This window comes from Balaenoptera ricei, chromosome 3 (assembly GCF_028023285.1).
Source record: "Balaenoptera ricei isolate mBalRic1 chromosome 3, mBalRic1.hap2, whole genome shotgun sequence".
Classification (NCBI taxonomy): domain Eukaryota; kingdom Metazoa; phylum Chordata; class Mammalia; order Artiodactyla; family Balaenopteridae; genus Balaenoptera; species Balaenoptera ricei.
The window spans coordinates 169,824,177-169,843,618 of record NC_082641.1 but is presented as its reverse complement, the minus strand read 5'-3'; the positions used below and the strand labels follow the sequence as shown (position 1 = coordinate 169,843,618).

The following is a 19,442-nucleotide window of genomic DNA, read 5'->3' as shown; positions in this document are numbered from 1 at the left end:
GTTAGTTGGGTATGTAGGCTAACTTTGTTGGACTTACAAATTGGACTTATGAATGCGCTCTCAGAATGGAACTCGTTCGCACGTAGGGGACTTACTGCATACTGACAGGTGTCCTTAGAGAAGAGGAGGGATAGACAGAGAAGAGGAGAAGGCCATGGGAAATCAGAGGCAGAGACTGAAGTGATGCAGCCACAAGCCAAGGAACACCTGGGGCCACCAGAAGCTGGAAGAGGCAAGGAAGCATCCTCCCCTAGAGCCTTTGGAGGGAGCACAGCCCTGCCAACCTATGATTTCAAAGTTCTGGCTTCCAGAACTGTGAGAGAATAAATTTCTGTTGTTTTAAACTACCCAGTTTGTGGCAATTTATTACGGCAGCCACAGGAAACTAACATAGTGATACTGGGACTTGGTCCCAGAAAGCTCTGGTCTGGCAGTGCACAGAGCCGGACTCAGACCTTCCAGCCTTGTGTGGTCAAGATGAGGCCAGAGGGAGGCCCCTCAACCTGAGGGAACCTGGGCAGAGAACAAGGAAGTCTTATTGGAAGATGGGGCATCAAACTGGGGTTTAAGAGGTAAATAGGAGTTTGCTGGTAGGGGCCATTCTTTCTAAGTAAGATTGCCCAGACCTATCTGAGCTCAACTCTAGCTGAAGCTGAGACATTATTGGCCAATTACCCATAATACCAATAGTTATTAGTTCTTGGGATTGTAGCTCCAATCAAACTTCATCTACTCAGTGCTGCCCTATAAGAGGGTAATACTGAGAGACAGGCTGCACTGAGAAACTGAGGTTTGGAGAGATTAGTAATGCTTCCCAAATCTGCTTGGCATCTCAAGGACTAAGCCACGATTTGAACCCAGGCTGCCTGTGGACCCCCATCGATGACACAGGCACACGTTGGCCTGGAGGGACGTTCACAGCTACAGGAGAGCAGTTCTCCTTGTCCGTTGAACTCAGAGATTTTTAAATAACCTGCTTTTTCACCTCTTCCGGATCTCATGTCATGACTGTGTTTGCCTCACATAATGAGAAACCAACAACTGGGTTTGGGTTGTTTCTTGTGTGTCGTGTGTGTCTGATGAGGGTGCCTACGGCCAACAGAAGGTGGTGAGGAAAAATTCTAGGAGGTTAGGAGCTAAGCTAAGTGGAGGGAACAGCCTGACCCCCGGCCTCTGTGCTCTGTTTACCTCTGCCGTGGCGTGGCCTCTGGGACTCGTGGAAGCTGCCAGTGAGGAATGCAGGGTCCCGGCCGACTGAGCTCATCGCTGGCTGGCTGCCTGCAGCCTGCCCCACTGCTCCTCCCAGCTTGGCCATGGGACTGGCCATGAGGTCATCGGCTAGCAATGCTGTGAACGGGAGCCAGATCGGCCTGGCTGCCAGCATTCCAGAATTTGGTGAAGTGGAAACCACCATGGAGCTAATGTCACCATTTCCTGTCCCTAGGGACCACCCACAGGCTGTGTCCCCTTGAGAAGTTCCAGGAATAAAGGGAACTAATTACTGGTCCTGCTCGTAAAGTGACAGACACCCACTCATGAATCAGCAGCTCCACTCCTGGACATGCACAGTGGAATACTATACAGCAAGGAAAAAGAACAAGGCACACAATAGGTGAAGAACACAGCCATTCACAGCCATGGTGTTGAGTGAAAGTCGCCAGACAGAAAAGAGGATGCAATGGCTGGTTCTGTTTACATCAAGTTAGGAAATAGGCAAACTCATCCATGGTAACAGAGGTGGGCACAGCTGTTATCTGAAGGTAGGGAGAGTGATGGAGCTGGGAACGTTCTGGAACCTCATTTCGGGAGGTGGTTATGTGAAATGTCATCGAACTCAACACCTAAGATTAGGCCTTTTTGCTTTCTGTAAGTCATATCTTGATAAAAATTTAAAAATAAAAAGGCAGAGGGCTGTAGAAAACATTTTTGTGATGCCTCAAAAAGTTACACATAGAATGATCATATGATCCAGCAATTCCCCTTCTGGGTACAACCTCACAAGAATTGAAAACAGGTCCTCAAATCTTCATGTATGTGTTCAAGAAAGCACTACTCACAATAGTTCAAAAGGTGGAAACAACCCAATGACCGTGAATGGATGAATGGATGAACGAAGTGTGGTGTCTTCATACGCTGGAATACTATTCAGTCATAAAAAAGAGAAAAGCACTGATACACACTTCAACATAGATGAACCCTGAAAACATGCTGAGTGAAAGAAGCCAGATCCAAAAGACCACATGCTGCATGATTCTGTTTATATATGTGATATTGTGACTTATAATAAGAAATATACATTTGGTCTTCCACCCCATTTCTGGCATAGAGCTCCTAAAACCCTTGGGATTTCCTGTGAAGAGAGAGATAAAGGTGTCTTTCGTTATGTTATAGAGGTGACTTTTGAAAAACAACTCAAGGATGGAGGCTGGTTGCTAGGAGCACAAACCATGCAATTAGAGGGCTGGAACATTCAGCCCCAACCTCCCCATACCCCCCAATTCCGGGGATGGAAGAGGGGTTGGAGCTAGAGTTCAATCACCAATGGCCAATGACTTAATCAACTGTGCCTATGTAATGAAGCTTGCATAAACCCCCAAAGGATGGGCTTTGGAGAGCGTCTGGGTTGATGAACATGCAGAGGTGCTGGGAGGGTGGTGCGCTGGAAGCAGACATGGAAAATCCATGCCCTTTTCACATACCTTGCCCTATGCATCTCTTCCATCTGGCTGTTGATCCGTTTCCTTTAGTTTTTTTAAATATAAATTTATTTATTTATTTTTGGCTGCGTTGGGTCTTCGTTGCTGCACGTGGGCTTTCTCTAGTTGCGGTGAGCGGGGGCTACTCTTCGTTGCGGTGCACGGGCTTCTCATTGTGGTGGCTTCTCTTGTTGCGGAGCATGGGCTCTAGGTGCGCAGGCTTCAGTAGTTGTGGCGCATGGGCTTAGTTGCTCCGCGGCATGTGGGATCTTCCTGGACCAGGGCTCAAACCCGTGTCCCCTGCATTGGCAGGCGGATTCTTAACCACTGCGCCACCAGGGAAGTCCTGTTCACTTTAAAAGTTGAATTTTCTGTTAATTTCCTGGGGAGGCTCATACCTGGGAGGCATGAGAAGCTGTCCCATGACAGCTTTCCAAGAGAGGTAAGGAGGTGAGTGGTGATGGCTTCCGAGAAACTCCTCTCAGGCCTCCAAACTCTGGGTTCCCAGGGGACCCAGGCATTCTGACAAGACTCACATGAGGTCTGCGTGGCCTGTGTGGACACGTGCAAGATCCCATGGTGGGATCGTCCCCTACAACTCTACCCACCTTACTTGCCCCTCAAAGTCTTGATTTCCTTATCCTTAGAATGGAAATGAGTCCCATGGAAAGAAGAGGACTGGTCCAGCCTCCCAACCAGCTGCAGTCAGATGGACATGATGGTGACGTGAGCAGAGAGACGTCTCTACTAAGCACCTGCTGAGTTCCCGGGGCGTCACATTGAGAGCCTCAGCCCTCCACCCCGATAGCTGGGCGATAATCCCACTGCACAGAAGCTGAGGCTGAGACCCAATGGAGCCAGAGGCTTGGTGGGGCTCACACAGCTGAAGGTGGGGAGGGCCTGGACTCCATTTCTCCAGTAGGAGACTTGCTGTGTGACACCCCCCCTTGTATCTGTTGCCTGCACACACCCTGTCACACTTTACACACCCCCACGATCTGCTTTGCACAGCAGCCCACCCTCTCTGAGGCCAGGAAGCTGGGAGTAGGCACAGGGATGGATGCCTGGGGCCAGGAGTCCTGAGCAGTAGAGCAAGGGCTGGGTACCCCAGGAGAAAGGATGTTCCTGGGGCAGCCTCTACTCCTCTATCCTCTGGGGGCTGGACCTGATACCAGCCTTCACTGCCCCAGGCCCCAGCACCCCAATTCTCTGCCACCTCTTCTTCAGGCCCAGCCAAAGGATGGGGGCCCAGAGTAGCTTCATCCCTGCCCAAGCCTTCAAGAAGCCCCCAGTCTGGGGGCAGACAGAGCCAAGCACACACACTCCCAGCGCTGTGGGGTCAGGGCTGGGCTGGAGGAAGGGATGGGGTTGGAAGCACCCTGCTGAGCCTGGAAAGGAAATGTCAGAGAAGGCTTCCTGGAGGAGGGGCTTTCTGAGTAGGGTTTTGAGGAATGGTTAGGAGTTCCCCAGCTGAAGAAGAGTAACTGCAAAAACACCCAGTTTATCAAGCACCTGCTATGTGCCTGGTTCTGTCCTTTACACCTCATTTGACCTTCTCTCCAGTGAAAGTCTCAATCCTTCCTTATTTTCCAGATGAAGAAATAGAGGTGTGATGGAGAGGAATGATTTGCCTCAGGTTGCACTATCTGGCTCTTTCTGGCCCTTTTTTTCCTCTGCTTCCTTTGTTTTTCACTATCTTCAGCCTTTGACCCTAAGCAAAGAGGGGAGAGTGGGAATCTCATCAGGGAAGAAAGCCACCTCACCTCTTAAGCTCCTGCTGTGGAGTTTAGCACATAGTAATAAATCTTTTTTGAGAAAATTATTCTTCCCTCCAGTCCACCAAGCTGGGATGATGTCCCCACTTCACAGAAGAAGATACTGAGGCTCGGAGAGGCTCCTGAAGGGGGTTCCCCAGCATATCTAGGAGCACCCCCCCTCACCCATCAAAAAGCACTGCCCCCTGAAAAGCAGCCGAAGACCCCGCCCAGTTGTGGTCCCTGGAGTGTTTACTCTGCACCCACGGTGGGCGGGACCAGGCAGGCGGGGGCGGACAAAGTCCGGGGACTATAAAGGCTAGTCCAGCAGCGTCCGGTCAGTCACAGCTTAGAGCTTAACTAACACAGTCATGCCAGGGCAGCGACCGACACCACCACACCGCTCTCCGATGCTGCTGATGCTGCTGATGTTCTCCTGGCTGCCGTCGGGAGGCGCCCTATCTCTGGCCCAGGAGCACCTCTCCGCTTTCCCGGGACCCTCAAACGTGCACTCCAGTCCTGATGTCTCCAGATTCCGGGAGTTGCGGAAACGCTACGAAGATTTGCTGACCCGGCTTCGAGCGAACCAGACCCGGGAAGACTCGAACCCGGACCTCATTCCCCCTGAAGTCCGGATAGTCACTCCAAAGCGTGAGTAAAATCTCGGAGACCCCACCCTGGGCAGCTCCCATCATTTAACCAGTGGTTCTTAGACATAGAGGCCTAGACCTTCCGCCGAGCCTCAGTTTCCCCATCCGTGAACCCGGCAAGAAAGTCACCCCTCGAGGCTGATGGGGGAACTAAAGGCTGGGTTTGCATCAGGACCAGGCGAGGCTTAGCCAACCTGAGATGTTACAACACCTCCCCGGGTGGCAGATGGGGAAACTAAGGCCACAGAATCCAGAGACTCTACTGAAGACTCAAAGAGCCTGGAGAACCCAGAGACAAGGTCGGGCGAGGGGACGTGGTCCCTGCCCTTGGATGTGAGGAAAGGGTTGGAGGGGGGTTTCCAGTGGGAAGGATCCAGGGGTCCGGCGGAAGGGAGGGGCGGGGGAGGGGACAGAGCGGTGCGCAGAGATGCGCAGAACCTGCTTGGGCTGGTTCCGAATCTGATGCAATCGGCGCGCCGAGGCACCGCTAAAGTTGCACGTGACTGGTGCCTTAGGGAGGGAGTGGAGTATTTTCACGCCCTCCACCTAGCCTCCAGCGGGCGGAGGGGGTGCAAGGAGATGTGGGCTGCGCTAGGAACTGGGAGGAGTTGAGGGGAGGGTGTCAGGCCAGAAGGGAGAGCTCTTACCCCGCCCTAATCCCACTTGTGCTGTGGGACTCCAGGAAAACTTCTTTCTCTCTGAGCCTATAGACTGGGTTGCGAGCCCTCAAACCTCAGTCTCCCCAGTATCCCCAACATATGTACCAGCCTGGAGGTCTGAGAATCCTGGGGAGCCAGACACCCTTCATTTCTCAGATATGGAGGAAACCAGAGAGTTGAAAACACAGTAGCTCGTTGCTGTGTCCCCAGCCCCGGGCACTTAGTAGAACTTCAGTAAAAATGATTTTGGCAGCCAGAAGGAGGCAGAGCCAGCATTGGAATCTCAGTCTCTCTAAAAGATCAGATATACATTCATTCTTGCAAGTATTAACTAAGCACCTACTATGTGCCAGGCACAGTGGTGACGAAGCAGACAGAAATCCCCGCTGAGATTCTGGTGGGGGAGGCAAATAATAGACAACCAAATAAAATAGGTCGGTGCCAATTTTAGGCAGGCTGGAGTGGTATGTAACCAGCCATGTTGAGATTCAGGGGAGGAGTGTGGCCGGTAGAGGAAGTAGCTTGTGCAAAGGCCCTGAGGTAGGATCCAGCTTGGGGTGTTGGAGAAAATGGGCACACACACACCACCACCACCCCGCGCCCGGCACACAGTAGGCCCGTGAGTGACGGGTTTTCCTCTCTCCCATAGTGCGACTTGGGCCAGGTGGCCACCTGCACCTGCGCATCCCCCGGGTCGGCTTAACTGAGGGGCTCCCTGCAGCCTCCCGCCTGCATAGGGCCCTTCTCCGGCTGTCCCCGAAGGCGCGGAGCTCGTGGGATGTGACGCGGCCACTACAGCGTCAGCTCAGCCTCGGAAGCTCCCGGGCTCCCGCAATACGCCTGCGACCGTTGCGGCGAACGGACCAGTTGCTGGAGGCGTTGTCTTCTGCACAGCCCCAGCTTGAGCTGCACTGGCGGACAAGCGCCACCAGGGGGCGACGCCACGCGCATGCTCGCACCCGGGACGGTTGCCCGCTCGGGGAGGGGCGCTGCTGTCGCCTGCAGAGCCTGCGCGCGTCGCTTGAGGACCTGGGCTGGGCTGACTGGGTGCTGGCGCCACGCGAGCTGGACGTGCGCATGTGCATCGGCGCGTGCCCGAGCCACTTCCGATCGGCTAACACGCACGCGCAGATGCAAGCGCGCCTGCATGGCCTGAACCCTGATGCTGCGCCTGCCCCATGCTGCGTGCCAGCCAGCTACGATCCGGTGGTGCTCATGCACCAAGACAGCGACGGCCGCGTGTCACTCACGCCCTTCGACGACCTCGTGGCCAAGGACTGCCACTGCGTGTGAGCGGCCCTGGTCCTTCACTTATGGCACAAATGCAATGGAAATGACTTCAGTTGTCCTTGTCTGTCTAATGGGCTCGTGGAACCTGAAATACCCGATTCCTAACCATTGCTGTCTGCTCCCTCCTGGCCCAAACCTATGTATTTATGTATGTATTTATTATTAATTTATTGGGGTGATCTGCCTGGGTACTGGAGGGCTGGGGAGGGGTGGTCTGACAGGGTGTTGTTTATGGAAAACTCTGGTAATAAAAATGAAGCTGTCTGACCTGACCCCTGTGGTGTCCAGGATGGAGCTGGTGACCTTGGGAAGAGCCCACCCCCGCTGGCCTCAGTTCCCTCAGGGGAGCTGATATGAGATGATTGGAACAGTCCGGGGAATGGGTGGCAGGACGTTCTTGGGGATGCCAAGAAATTGGACGGTGGTCATGATGCCAATGGTCCTCAAGTGCAGCCGGAGACATCCCTCTCTCTGTTTCTGTGCTTCTCTACCTCCCTATTCCTCTGCTTTGGTTTCTGAGACCCTTTTGGGTCTCAGTCTCCCTCCATCTCTTCTGATCTCTCAGTACTCCTGTTTCTGTAATTATCTGGCCCTGTCTCTATCACTATCCTGCTCTCTCTCCCTCCATGGGGGTCACCTTTCCAAACACAGGCAGCCCAGAGTCAAGTGCATTGTGTGTGAATCTGCCCCCGACCTGGAAGAGTCCCATTACCTCTCCTGTTTGTGGCACCTCCCTTCGTTTTAATGATGCCTCTATCCTTTCATATAAAAAGAGCAGGGAGAGGGACTTCCTGGTGGCACAGTGGTTAAGAATCCACCTGCCAAAGCAGGGGACGTGGGTTCGAGCCCTGGTCTGGGAAGATCCCACGTGCCATGGAGCAACTAAGCCCATGCGCCACAACTACTGAGCCCGCAGGCCACAACTACTGAAGCCTGCATGCCTAGAGCCTATGCTCTGCAACAAAGGAATCCACCGCAATGAGGAGCCTGAGCACCGCAACGAAGAGTAGCCCCCGCTCGCCACAACTAGAGAAAAGCCCGTGCGCAGCAACGCAGCCAAAAAGAAATTAACTAATTAAAAAAAAAAAAGAGCAGGGAGAAGTAAGTTGTGAAGAACGTTTTCATGCACACCACGTCTCCCAGGTTATATCTTTTCCTACTTAGGATCTTGGAATTGCTGAGATGTACTAAGCCCAGCCCCTTCCCCACACCCACTTGCCTGTTCACCCTGAGGAACTGTCATGGGAGTCTGGAGGACAGAGCACCCAGCTTCAGCAGTGAGTGAGATGTGTCCCCTGTGAACCCCACCATCCAGAGGCAGATCTGAATGACTGCAGGTGCCCCTGAATGTACTCAGTGAGTACCCACTTTGTGCCAGGCCATGGCTGGGCACTGAGGACACGAAGGAACAACGCAGGCAAAAACCACTCCATTCAAGCTCAGTTGAGTGCAGGGACAAATGAGTATAAGATAGATCATAAGTGGCTGATTGTAGTAAGAATCGTGCAAAGAGGTCAACCCAGGCAATGCATTAGTGAGCAGAGGAAGACAGATTTTTGGCAGCAGGAGTGGGGGCTCGAGTAGTGCCTAGGGCAGGGATGCAGGGATGCAAGGAAGCTGAAGACCCTCATAGGTTGCCTCTCCCACCCTGGGTCACTCCCAGGTGTTGGGGAAGCCAAGGGAGCCTCAAAATTAAACTCAATGTCAGGATCACCCAAAGGTAGCAGCTGCCATACTGAGTCTCTCCCCAAACATCAACTGTTGCCTTTGCCGGACACTGCTGCCCGTGTGCCTTTTCACACCTCCAGGCTGGTCCCCCTGCCCACTGTGCCTTGTCCTTTCTACTTCTCGAACACCTATGCATCCTTCAAAACCCACTTCAGATTCCCCTCTTACATACAGCCCTTTTTAAACTCCTTCATTCATCTCCCTCTGGGGACCGTCGTTCCATCTCTCCTTCTGGCCCAGGCTTGACCTCCCAGGACTGGGGGTGTCTGTGTCCAGCTCTGTCTCCCCTAGTTTGGGGGCTTGGCAGGAGTCGGGCTGGGAGCAGCTGACAGGAAACCCAGCTGAGGCATGAGCTTGAACAAACTCTTGAAATACACTGAGCTCTGGGAGTGGTGAACTCTGCCTGAGGAGGAACCAGGGAAGGGTTCTCGGAGTGGCATTGGCATTGCACCTGGGCCTTGAAGGATGAGTTAAGGTATCTCAGGATATTAGAGCTAAAACAGCCTTAGAGGTCAATTTTAATCACCTTGTTTTACAGATGGGGGAACTGAAGCCCAGAGGGTTAATGGCAGAGTCAGGAAGTGGACCCATGCCTCCTGATGCCCAGACCAGAGTTCTGCATCTGTATTCAGATGCTTAAGAGTGAGAAAACGTGGAAGGGGATGGCAATTTGGGCAAAAGGAAAGGCATGGGTAAATGGCATGAGAAAATGAAAGCTTCAGGAGGGAGGTGAGCTTGATGGGGAGGAGGCCCAGACCAGAAAGGCAGAGGAATGGGAGAGGGCAGTGGGTTGGGCAGGGCTGGGTCACGCAGGTCTCAACCACCAGGCTGAGAATCTGGGGGCAGTGGGGAGCCATAGAGTGTGCGTGAGCAGGGGAGGGGCGCAGTCCCATTCATGAGTTATAAGGATCCCTTTGAGGCTAGTGTGGGCTGCCCTGGGGGGCCAAGTCTGGATACCAGGCACCTGAGAAGGGGGCCTGAGAGTGACAGAGGGGAGAGACTGGGGGTTGGGAGCAATTTGGGAGTCCCAGAGCTCTTGTCTTGGGAGCCCAGCAGCCTCATCTGTCCCGCAGAATTTATTGGGCAATACTTGCACACCAACAGGAGGGTGACGACAGAGTTCACACGTTGACCCTCCCATCCCTGTGTCGGGGTCTCTCCTTCTCCACTTCTAGCAGCCGAGTGGCCTGAGGAGCAGAGTGGTCTAGAGAGGGGGCTGCAGAGCCTCCCTGGGGCCTCAAGGATGATCCTTCCCTGGTCCCATTCCTCAGATGGGAAGACTGAGGCCAGGGAAGATCCAGGGTGCCCAAAGTCACCTGGAAGGGGGTAGGCTGGAGTTTGAGATGTTGAAGGCTCAGCGTCCAGGGATCACATACTCCTCTTCATCCAGTGGGGCCTGGCCCAGCGACTGCAAGTTGCAGTAGACAGGCTGGGAATCATGGTGGAGGCTCTTATAGTTCATGTAGAAGTCGCTGTCCTCTGAAGGGTGAGGCCTGTGGGCACAGACAGATGGGAGGGCAGGTAGGATTCAGGGAGCAGGCACATCAGCTTTGAGAGGCAAAGTAGTTCAGGGCAATTGAGTCCACTCCTAATATTTACATATGAGAAAAGTGAGTCATGGGGCAGTGTTCTCCCAGCCTGGCCCAACTTTCTGTGAGGAAAGCAAGTAAGGTGCAGTGATTCAGGGAAGATTCTGTGGATTCAGCATTGTAACACTGTGGTCCAAGGACCTTGAGTCATTGTAGGGTTTTTTCCTTCCTTAAAGTTGAGATGGTTGCCCATTTTTTACATTAAATTCTAGATTTTGTTTTCCTCTTAAAAAACTGGAAGCTCTAGTCACACCAGCCACATGAACACAAGTGGCTGGAGCTGAACCAGTGCCCCTTCAGATGGGAAATGTTTTCACCAGGTCCCCAGAAGCAACTGAATTTGTGGTCTTGATACAAAAATAAATCTCTGAGCCTCAGTTTCCCCATCCACAAAATGGATCAGGGAGGAGGTAGCTTCTTAGGAATGTCTTGCTATGGTGGGCAAGACACCCAGAGAAGAACTTTCCTGCCTCCAGAACATCCTAACACCCCCACCCCCGCTCCTCTTGTAAAAAAGGCCACTTTGGGTAAGTGGTGTCTATCAGTCATTTGTACTTTAGTATAAATTACTCCAAATACATAAATGGTTGTATGGGGATGGAAGTCAGGGTTTGTTTCTTGCTTCTGCTTCTGACCTTGGGCATGTCATTCCCCTGCCTTCCAGAACCTCCATTTCTTTCTTTCTTTCTTTCTTTTTCTTTTTTCAGCCACACCGCACGACTCGTGGGACCTTAGTTCCCCTACCAGGGATTGAACCTGCGCCCTCACCAGTGAAAGCACAGCGTCCTAACCACTGGACCACCAGGGAATTTCCAGAACCTCCATTTCTGCAACTGTAAAATGTAGGTTGGGATTGACACATCCAATTCTAAACTGTTTTTAGAGGAGACTGGTCCTGAGGTCTTGGTGACAGCGAGGCAGAGGCAAGCATCAGAACACAAGCTGCCTTAGGGAGTGTGGTGCCTTCAACTCCTTACCTCAGCCCACTTCTGCTTTTGAGCCATATTTGCATCTGCTTTGCATATTCTCTTATTTCTCACCAACAGCCTCCCACAGGCCTCCCCACCTTTTGGATTCTGCTGCCCCAAAACCCAGCCATGACCCTCTTCCCTTCCTGCTTGGATCCTCCCAGCCCCCTCCAACTTCAGCCCTGATGTCTTGCCTTCTCAAAACACATCCACAGCAGATTCTCTGTTCTCTCCCACCTCCAGGCTTTTGCCCTTCCTTGTGCCTGCCCCCCTGAAATCCCCTCCACTCCCTCATCCAACCTGGAAAAGTTGAACCCATCTATCTAAGCCCAGGCAACTTTGGAGGCAGGGCTTTGTGGGGTAGAGAGAGACACAGATGGCTTTCTTAGCATCTCCTATGTGTCAGAAGGAGACCGGAGTGCTGTCCCATTTTACGGAGACCGAAACAGAAGTTCAGAGACAGCCCTGGGTCACACGACATCTGAGCCCAGGCCGCTGACCGCTACGGCAGAGCCCCGACTCTGCCTTGAACACCTGCCTCCTCTCTCCCAATCCTTGGCAGCCAGAAGCTGGGTTTGCAGGTCGTGAGAGGGACGCTTGTCTCATACACAAGAACTCAATTCTTATCCCAACTCCATGAGGTGGAGGGCTGTTACCGTCCCCATTTTATCGGTGAAGAAACAGTGACCCAGAGAGGTGGAAACTACTTGCCCAAGATCACACAGCCTGTAAGAGGCAGAGCTGGGAATTGAACCCTGGCCATCTGGCTCCAGAGTCTTGCAGGCAGATGTGTGTGGGTCACTCACCTGTGTTCAGCCCACTGGTACCTGGCAGCTGGTTGGCCCACAAACATGTTCTCATAGTCAGAAGTGGAAGATCCGGGCCGGGTGGCTGCTGGGAGCTTAGGGCTGAGGCCCCGGCTACTGTACCGTGGCTGCTGGCCCGAGCCAGAGCTGGGACCATTCTGAGCAGCCCACGTTTTGCTCATGCCCCGGCTACTGCCTACCCGATGTCTACAGAGTCTCCACGCCAGCGCTGGGCCAGCAATGGCAAGCACGAGCAACAGGCTTCCACTGGCCACCAGCGCTCCTATGGTTGTCATGGTCAGGCGAGGGGCGCAGCCCACTTCCAAGAAGGCAGAGACGTTGTGCCAGGCACTGGTGGACACATCCAGGCACCGCAGAGGCAGTGAGCCAGAGCAGTTGTCCCGCCGGACTTTGTGCCAGGGTAATAGGACACAGCTGCAGTCAGCCCTCAGGTCAAGGTCACAGCGTTCGGCCAGTGCCCTACCCACGGGGTCCAGGGGGTTGTTGGTCACATCCAGGACCTGCAGCTTTCCCAGGTGAGCAAAAAAAAGCGGTGGGAGCTCTTGAAGGCCATTCCCAGACAGGTCGAGAAGAAGCACACTGCTGGCCTGCAGAGACTGGTTCTGAGGCAGCAGGCTCAGGCTTTGGCCACTGAAGTTCAGGCATGTGTCCGTGAACTCCCTGGTCCAGTCCACATCCCCCGAGGACACGGGGCACGACAATTCCTGGCTGCCTGGATGCAGCAGCAGCAGCAGCGGCAACAACAGCACCCATACCAGGGCGCCCCCCATGCAGGCAACCTAGGCAGAGACACCAGAATCCGAGCCCCAACCTCAGTCTGGGGTCACCCTCCCCCTCGCCACCTATGTTTGTTATATATTTTCTTAATAGCTGAGAGCAGCTCAGGCCACTTCTGAAGTGTTAAAACTTAGCCCTTCCGCTGGTGGCTCCTCTTTGATTGGCTCTGGCCCCCTGCCTCAGTCTCCCCTTCCGGGGAATGGGTACCTAACCCGGATGCCTCAGGGACTTGGAAGGCGAGGAGGAGACCTGACCCAGACAGCCCCTTCCCCTTCTCTCAGATCAGCCCCTTCGGGCTAAGTTGCCCAATTTCCCCGAACATTTCGGGACCCCTCTTTGGCCAAGTCGGGACTATATGCAAATGAGCCGTTGCCCCGGAAACGACCCCGCCCCTCTGCCTTTCTTTTCCGAACTGCAGGCTGTTGGGTCTTGGGCTGGCGGTGGGGGTGGGGGGGCTGCTGACGGGGTCCCACTAGCTCTGGTTTGCACAGACCCAAGTTCTAGTGTCTCCGTCCTACCTTTCTGGTCCCCCTGCCACGCCTTGGCCTCGGTCGTGCTAGAAGTCTCCGGCGCGGAGGGGCTGCGTCCTGGCTCACCTGGACGCGGGGGTCAGAGGGTCTGACCCTCCGCGGATCCGGATCCACTGTGGTGCCTGGCGCTCTTCAGGCTCTGTAGCCAGCGACTCAGGGGAAGAGGAACTGGTGTCCGCTGAAGTGCAGAGGGGAAGAATGAAGAAGACACAGAGACCCGCCCCCCCCCCCGCCCCTCGTCACCGCCGAAAGGCCTCAAGGACCAGGATTCTTAGGGGAAGGGCAGGGGCAGCCTGCTTCCTTCTTGCTGGAACCCAATGACTACATGTCCCCCAATAACACCCCAACTAACTGCTACCTCATCAACTCACTTCCTGGTCTCAGCTCAGTTGACTCCCAACCCATGCATTCATTTATTTGTTCAACAAACATCATCCATGCTGAGCCCCCAAGAGACTTCAGCCCTGTCCAGTTTCTTCAGGAGCAACCAGTCTCGGAAAAAGACAGAACAGGGCACAGGCACCCCGAGTCTGATGGAGTCAGGTCAAGTCCAGAGTGAGGGACAGGGTACCGGAAGCTTTCCTGGAGAGGAGACATTAGAATTGGGGCTTCAACACATGAGTAGGAGTTTGCCAAGGATTCCTTGGCAAACTGCCTTTGACTTTCCAAGCTCCTAGCCTCTCCCACAAGCTCAGAGCTCTCCTCACGTACAAACTATGCCTCTATGCTGCAGGGGGATGTGAGGAGGGCTCCCTGGGGGAGGGGATGTTGAGTCTGGGGCTTGGAGGATGAGTTGCAGTGGCAGGCAGAAACGAATCCATTGCAGATTCCAGGCAGAAGGCACAGCAGGAGTAAAGGTCCTGCAGCTTGAGAAAGCATGGCCGGCTGGGACAGCATAGTTAGGAGTGGAGTGGCTGGAGGGGACAGACTAAATGGAGGAACTGGTGACATGGGCAGGGTGGGGAGGCAGCACAGGCCTCCAAAGCCAGGCGGAGGAGTGGGGCTTTATTCCCAGGGCCATGCAGGTGTGTGAGCAGGGGAGGGGCACTGTGTCAAAAGATTCTTCTGGAGTGAGTCTGGGGTCTGGAGGTGGGAAACCTTTTGAGGAGCCCAGAGTCCCAGAGGGAGAGGGGGAGCTGAGTCAGACCTGAGGGATAGTGACACAAGAGAGATTGAGGAGGGAATGGGTACAGGTAGGCTGGCAGAGAGTCTCAGCCTCACTGGGGTCCGGGCTTCAGGCAGATCAGGTTCAAATCCTTTCCAGCCCCTGGCTCACTGCTTGACCTTAACTGTTCTGTACCTCAGTTTCCACATCTGTAAAATGGGATAAATGTCAAGAGTCTTTCCTGGACTCTGGGAGGCTGGAGTCTACTCCCCCATGCTTTCCCCTCTCCTCAGACTCTGCCCCTTTTCCATCTCCAAACTCAGACAAATGGTCAAAGGTCTTGAACTGAGACTTTGGGGAAGGGCTGCAATTTGTTCTTCAACAACCCAAAGATACTCACTCCTAGTAAAAAACAGCAGATCACAGCAACTCTGAGATACTGTTTGATTCCATCTATCAGCTGGGCAAAAATTCAAAAGTGTGATGACACCCTGTGCTGGCCAGGCTGTGGGGAAACAGGCAACCCCACACATTGCTGGGGGAGCATCTGTAGTGCAGCCCGATGGAAGGCATCCTGTCATGGGAATTATGAATGCACATGCCCACTGATCCAGCATCCCAATCCTGGGACTCCTGAATATTTTCATGTTTACAAAATGACAGGGGCAGGAACTGATGAGTGGATAAACTAAATGTGGTCCATCCATACAGTGAATATTATTTGGCCATAAAAAGGAATGAAGCTCTGATACACACTACATGTGGATGAACCTCAAAAACATTATGCTGGGGCTTCCCTGGTGGCGCGGTGGTTGAAAGTCTGCCTGCCGGTGCAGGGGACACGGGTTCGAGCCCTGGTCTGGGAGGATCCCACATGCCGCGGAGCAAATGGGCCCGTGAGCCACAGCTACTGAGCCTGCGCGTCTGGAGCCTGTGCTCCGCAACAAGAGGCCGCGACAGTGGGAGGCCTGCGCACCACGATGAAGAGTGGCCCCCGCTTGCCGCAACTAGAGAAAGCCCTGTCACAGAAATGAAGACCCAACACACCCAAAAATTAATTAATTAATTAATTTAAAAAAAACAAAAAACAAAACATTATGCTGAGTGAACAAAGCCAGACACAAAAGACTACATAGTGTATCATTTCATTAATATAAAGCGTCCAGAACAGGCAAATCCACAGAGACAGATAGTAGATTAGTGATTGTCAGGGGCTGGGGAGGGGGATATGGAGAGTGACTGCTAATGGGACGGGGTTTCCTTTTGGGGTAATAAAAATGTTCTGGAACTAGATAGGGATGATGGTTGCACACACTGTGAATGTACTAAAAATCACTGAATTGTTCACTTTAAAATGGCTAAAGTGGTAAATTTTGTGTTAAGTGTACTTTGCACAATTAAAAAGAAAAAAGGCATCTGAAACTTACAAGATATTGTAACTCAACTATACTTCAATAAAAAAAAATTTTTTTAAGGCAAAAAGATGACAGAGCTACAGGATGATTCATTGCAGCATTGTTTGTTTTATGAAAACAAAAATTGGAAACCACCTAAGGGATTGGTTAGATCGATAACAGTTCACCTATCCTGGGAGGTGCTACAGAGTCATGAAAAAGAAATTATAGACCTCTATGAAACAATAAGGAAAGACTCATTCATTTCCTCCACAAACCATTATTAAGCTCCTACTGTGTGACAGGCACTGGTCTAGGAGCTGCAGATACAGCCATGAACAAAACAGACAAACTCCCAATCCCCGTGGACTTCTTGTAGCAGTCGGGGAGGCTGGCAACATGCGGAATCTATCAAGAAAATATGGGACTTCCCTGGTGGCGCAGTGGTTAAGAATCCGCCTGCCAATGCAGGGTACACAGGTTCGATCCCTGGTCTGGGAAGATCCCACATGCCGCGGAGCAACTAAGCCCATGCGTCACAACTACTGAGCCTGCGCTCGAGAGCCCGCGAGCCGCAACTACTGAGCCCGCATGCCACAGCTACTGAAGCCTGTGCACCTAGAGCCCCTGCTCTGCAACAAGAGAAGCCACCGCAATGAGAAGCCTGTGCACCGCAATGAAGAGTAGCCCCTCTCGCCGCAACTAGAGAAAGCCCGCGCGCAGCAACGAAGACCCAACGCCGCCAAAAATTAATTAATTAATTAATTAAAAAATATGTAACAGGTGGCAGAGAAAATAAAGTTGAGAAGCAAGCAGGGAGGGTGGCAACTTTTTAATGGGATGATCAAAGGAGGGTTTATTGCAAAGGATAAGGGGGCTTATTGAGTAAGGAGGTGTGGGAAGGGCATGCAGGGAGTAGAACAGCCTGTGTAAAGGCCCTGGGGCGAGAGTGGGCCTGGGTGAGAGCAGATGTCTTCAAATGAATATGTTAACTGGAGGGGAAAAAAAAGCAGCTTCCTACAGAAACTTTTTTTAAAAATTTATTTATTTTTGACTGCGTTGGGTCTTCGTTGCTGCGTACTGGCTTTCTCAAGTTGCGGTGAGCAGGGGCTACTTCTCGTTGCGGTGCGCGGACTTCTCTTGTTGCAGAGCACTGGCTCTAGGTGCACGGGCTTCAGTAGTTGTGGCACACAGACTTACTTGTTCCATGGTATGTGGGATCTTCCCGGACCAGGGCTCGAACCCGTGTCCCCTGCGTTGGCAGGTGGATTCTTAACCACTGCGCCACCAGGGAAGCCCCCTTATAGACACTTTTGATGAAACAGGAAAAACAAATACCCTGGGGTTACCTCTTAGTGGCAGATGGATGGGAGGGAGAAGTTCCCCATGTATGTTTTTATCTTTTTTCCTTTAGAATCCTATCATATCATGTGAATACAAATCACAGTCAACACATTCAATCCAAACATTGAAATCAGCCAACAAGCACACACAAGAACTCAGGCTTTTAGGATGAGAGGGACAGAGGGGCGCCAGCTGGCGGGCCTGGGTGTGGGTGGATTCCAACACTGAGGCCTCTTAGAATAGGAGGAAATGAGGAAATTAAGTGAAGGAAATGAGGAACTAAAGGGCCAGACACTCAGGCTTGGGGTGGGCTGTGTGGGCGTGGGACAGGCTGGCTTGGGGCCTGAGACAGTGGGTTCTGGAGGTGGGTCTGGGGGAGCCTGGGGCCTGGGCCTTCCTGCTGCAGCCCCGGCAGGCCATGGCTAGGCTGTGGGAAGAGGGGCTACACTGGCCCTCAACCTGGCTGAGAGGAACCAGAAGCTTCCAGAGGGCTCATCTTCATACTCCCCCTGCTGCCCATATGAGTCCCAGGCAGGGCCAACCTGTCAGCACAGAGACCTCTGTAGAGCCTCAGAGACACCTAGAGATCTTCAGAAACCCCAGAGAAACCCAGAAAAACTCAGACATCCCCAAGACCCCAGCGATACCTAGAAGAAATTCAGAGACCACTCCCAAAGACAAAGACAGAGATGCAGGGAGTACCCTGGGGTAACCCAGCCTCAGGGCCACCAACTTGTGGTCCCACAATTTTGCCACATTTGCCCAACACCCTCTGATCCCCTGTACGCACTCTGTGCTGGGTGAGGCCTCGGTGTGTCCCCAGGAGCCCCTAGTCTGGGGAGCTGGAGAGGGGCCAAGGGCTTCCCCTCCCCACATCCACCTCCAGTCCTGTCCCGAGGCTCTCACACTTATCTGGAATCAACCCCTCTCCACCTCCGAGCTTCCCGAGGGCGAGGTCTCTAAATCTCCGGCCTCAGTCCCTTCCTGCCGTCTCCATTCTCCCTGTGACAACCTTTGAACTACCGACACCCGCATCCCCTGGCCCTGGTCTAGCTACTCTTTGAGTCCAGTCTCACCTGAGGGAGGGTGGAGGGCAGGTTGCTAGGCAGCCCAAGCCACAGTAGAAGCCCTTTACAAGGCCTGGGAACCTTGAGGCGTCTGAGGAGCTCTGGAGCTGGCTGGTCAGGACCACAGGCAGTTATGATGCCCAAGGGCTGGGTTAAGGTGGCCAAGTCAACTTAGGGGCAAACCTGGAATGTGAGCAGACTCCAGCAACTGCAGACCTCCATGCGTTAATTCAGCAAACAGTGCACTGAGCCGCATCATTGCTGTGTGACCTGGGGCCAGTACCTTAAACTCTCTGTTCCTCCACGTCTTCCTTTGTAATTTTTTAAATAAATTTATTTATTTATGTATGTATTTATTTTTGGCTGCGATTGGCGGGTTTTCTCTAGTTGTGGCGAGTGGAGGCTACTCTTCCTTGTGGTGGCATGGGCTTCTCATTGTGGTGGCTTCTCTTGTTGCCGAGCATGGGCTCTAGGTGCCCGGGCTTCAGTAATTGTGGCCCGCAGGCTCCATAGTTGTGGCTCGCGGACTCTAGAGCGCAGGCTCAGTAGTTGTGGCTCACGGGCTTAGTTGCTCCGCAGCATGTGGGATCTTCCTGGACCAGGGCTCAAACCCATGTCCCCTGCATTGGCAGGTGGATTCTTAACCACTGCGCCACCAGGGAAGCCCCAATTTTTTTTTTTTAAGTTTTTTTTTTTGTTGATGTGGACAATTTTTAAAGTCTTTATTGAATTTGTTACAATATTGCTTCTGTTTTATGTTTTGGTTTTTTGGCTGAGAGGCATGTGGGATCTTAGCTCTCCCGCCAGGGATCGAACCCTCACCCCCTGCATTGGAAGGCGAAGTCTTAACCACTGGATCACCAGGGACATCCCTCTGCTTCCTCCTTTGTAAAACGAGGACAGTAAAAACCACCGTGCAAGGTGGCCGTGAAGGGCTGGGAGACGGATGTGAACGTTAGCATGTGCCTGGTACCAGGCCGTGTGTGACTAATACACCAGCTGCGTGTCCCAAGGGTGGGGGAGGTGTAAATGGTCCATCACGCACAAAAATCGAATTCAGAAGG

General features: G+C 53.0%; 2 protein-coding genes across 2 annotated transcripts; one reads left to right on the top strand and one right to left on the bottom strand.

Moving 5' to 3' along the window:
- The first annotated feature begins 4,075 nt into the window (after window positions 1-4,075).
- GDF15 (growth differentiation factor 15) lies at window positions 4,076-7,321 on the top strand. The gene is made up of 2 exons (XM_059919740.1): window positions 4,076-5,101; window positions 6,409-7,321. Exons 1-2 carry the CDS (start codon window positions 4,822-4,824, stop codon window positions 7,050-7,052), a joined length of 924 nt encoding a protein of 307 aa, XP_059775723.1. The 5' UTR covers window positions 4,076-4,821; the 3' UTR covers window positions 7,053-7,321.
- Window positions 7,322-9,792: 2,471 nt separating this feature from the next.
- On the bottom strand, window positions 9,793-14,042 carry LRRC25 (leucine rich repeat containing 25). Its single transcript, XM_059919739.1, has 4 exons — window positions 13,840-14,042; window positions 13,457-13,646; window positions 12,141-12,940; window positions 9,793-10,270 (listed from the first exon to the last, which is right to left on the bottom strand). The coding sequence occupies exons 3-4, from the start codon at window positions 12,929-12,931 to the stop codon at window positions 10,132-10,134; spliced, it is 930 nt and encodes a 309-aa protein (XP_059775722.1). The 5' UTR covers window positions 12,932-12,940; window positions 13,457-13,646; window positions 13,840-14,042; the 3' UTR covers window positions 9,793-10,131.
- Window positions 14,043-19,442: the final 5,400 nt, after the last annotated feature.

Coding starts and splice junctions, on each gene's coding strand:
- GDF15 (XM_059919740.1), top strand. CDS start 4,822: ATGCCAGGGCAGCGACCGACACCACCACACCGCTCTCCGATGCTGCTG. Junction 5,102..6,408: donor CCGGATAGTCACTCCAAAGC/GTGAGTAAAATC, acceptor TCTCTCCCATAG/TGCGACTTGGGCCAGGTGGC.
- LRRC25 (XM_059919739.1), bottom strand. CDS start 12,931: ATGGGGGGCGCCCTGGTATGGGTGCTGTTGTTGCCGCTGCTGCTGCTG. Junction 10,271..12,140: donor TACCAGTGGGCTGAACACAG/GTGAGTGACCCA, acceptor CTGTGCCCACAG/GCCTCACCCTTCAGAGGACA.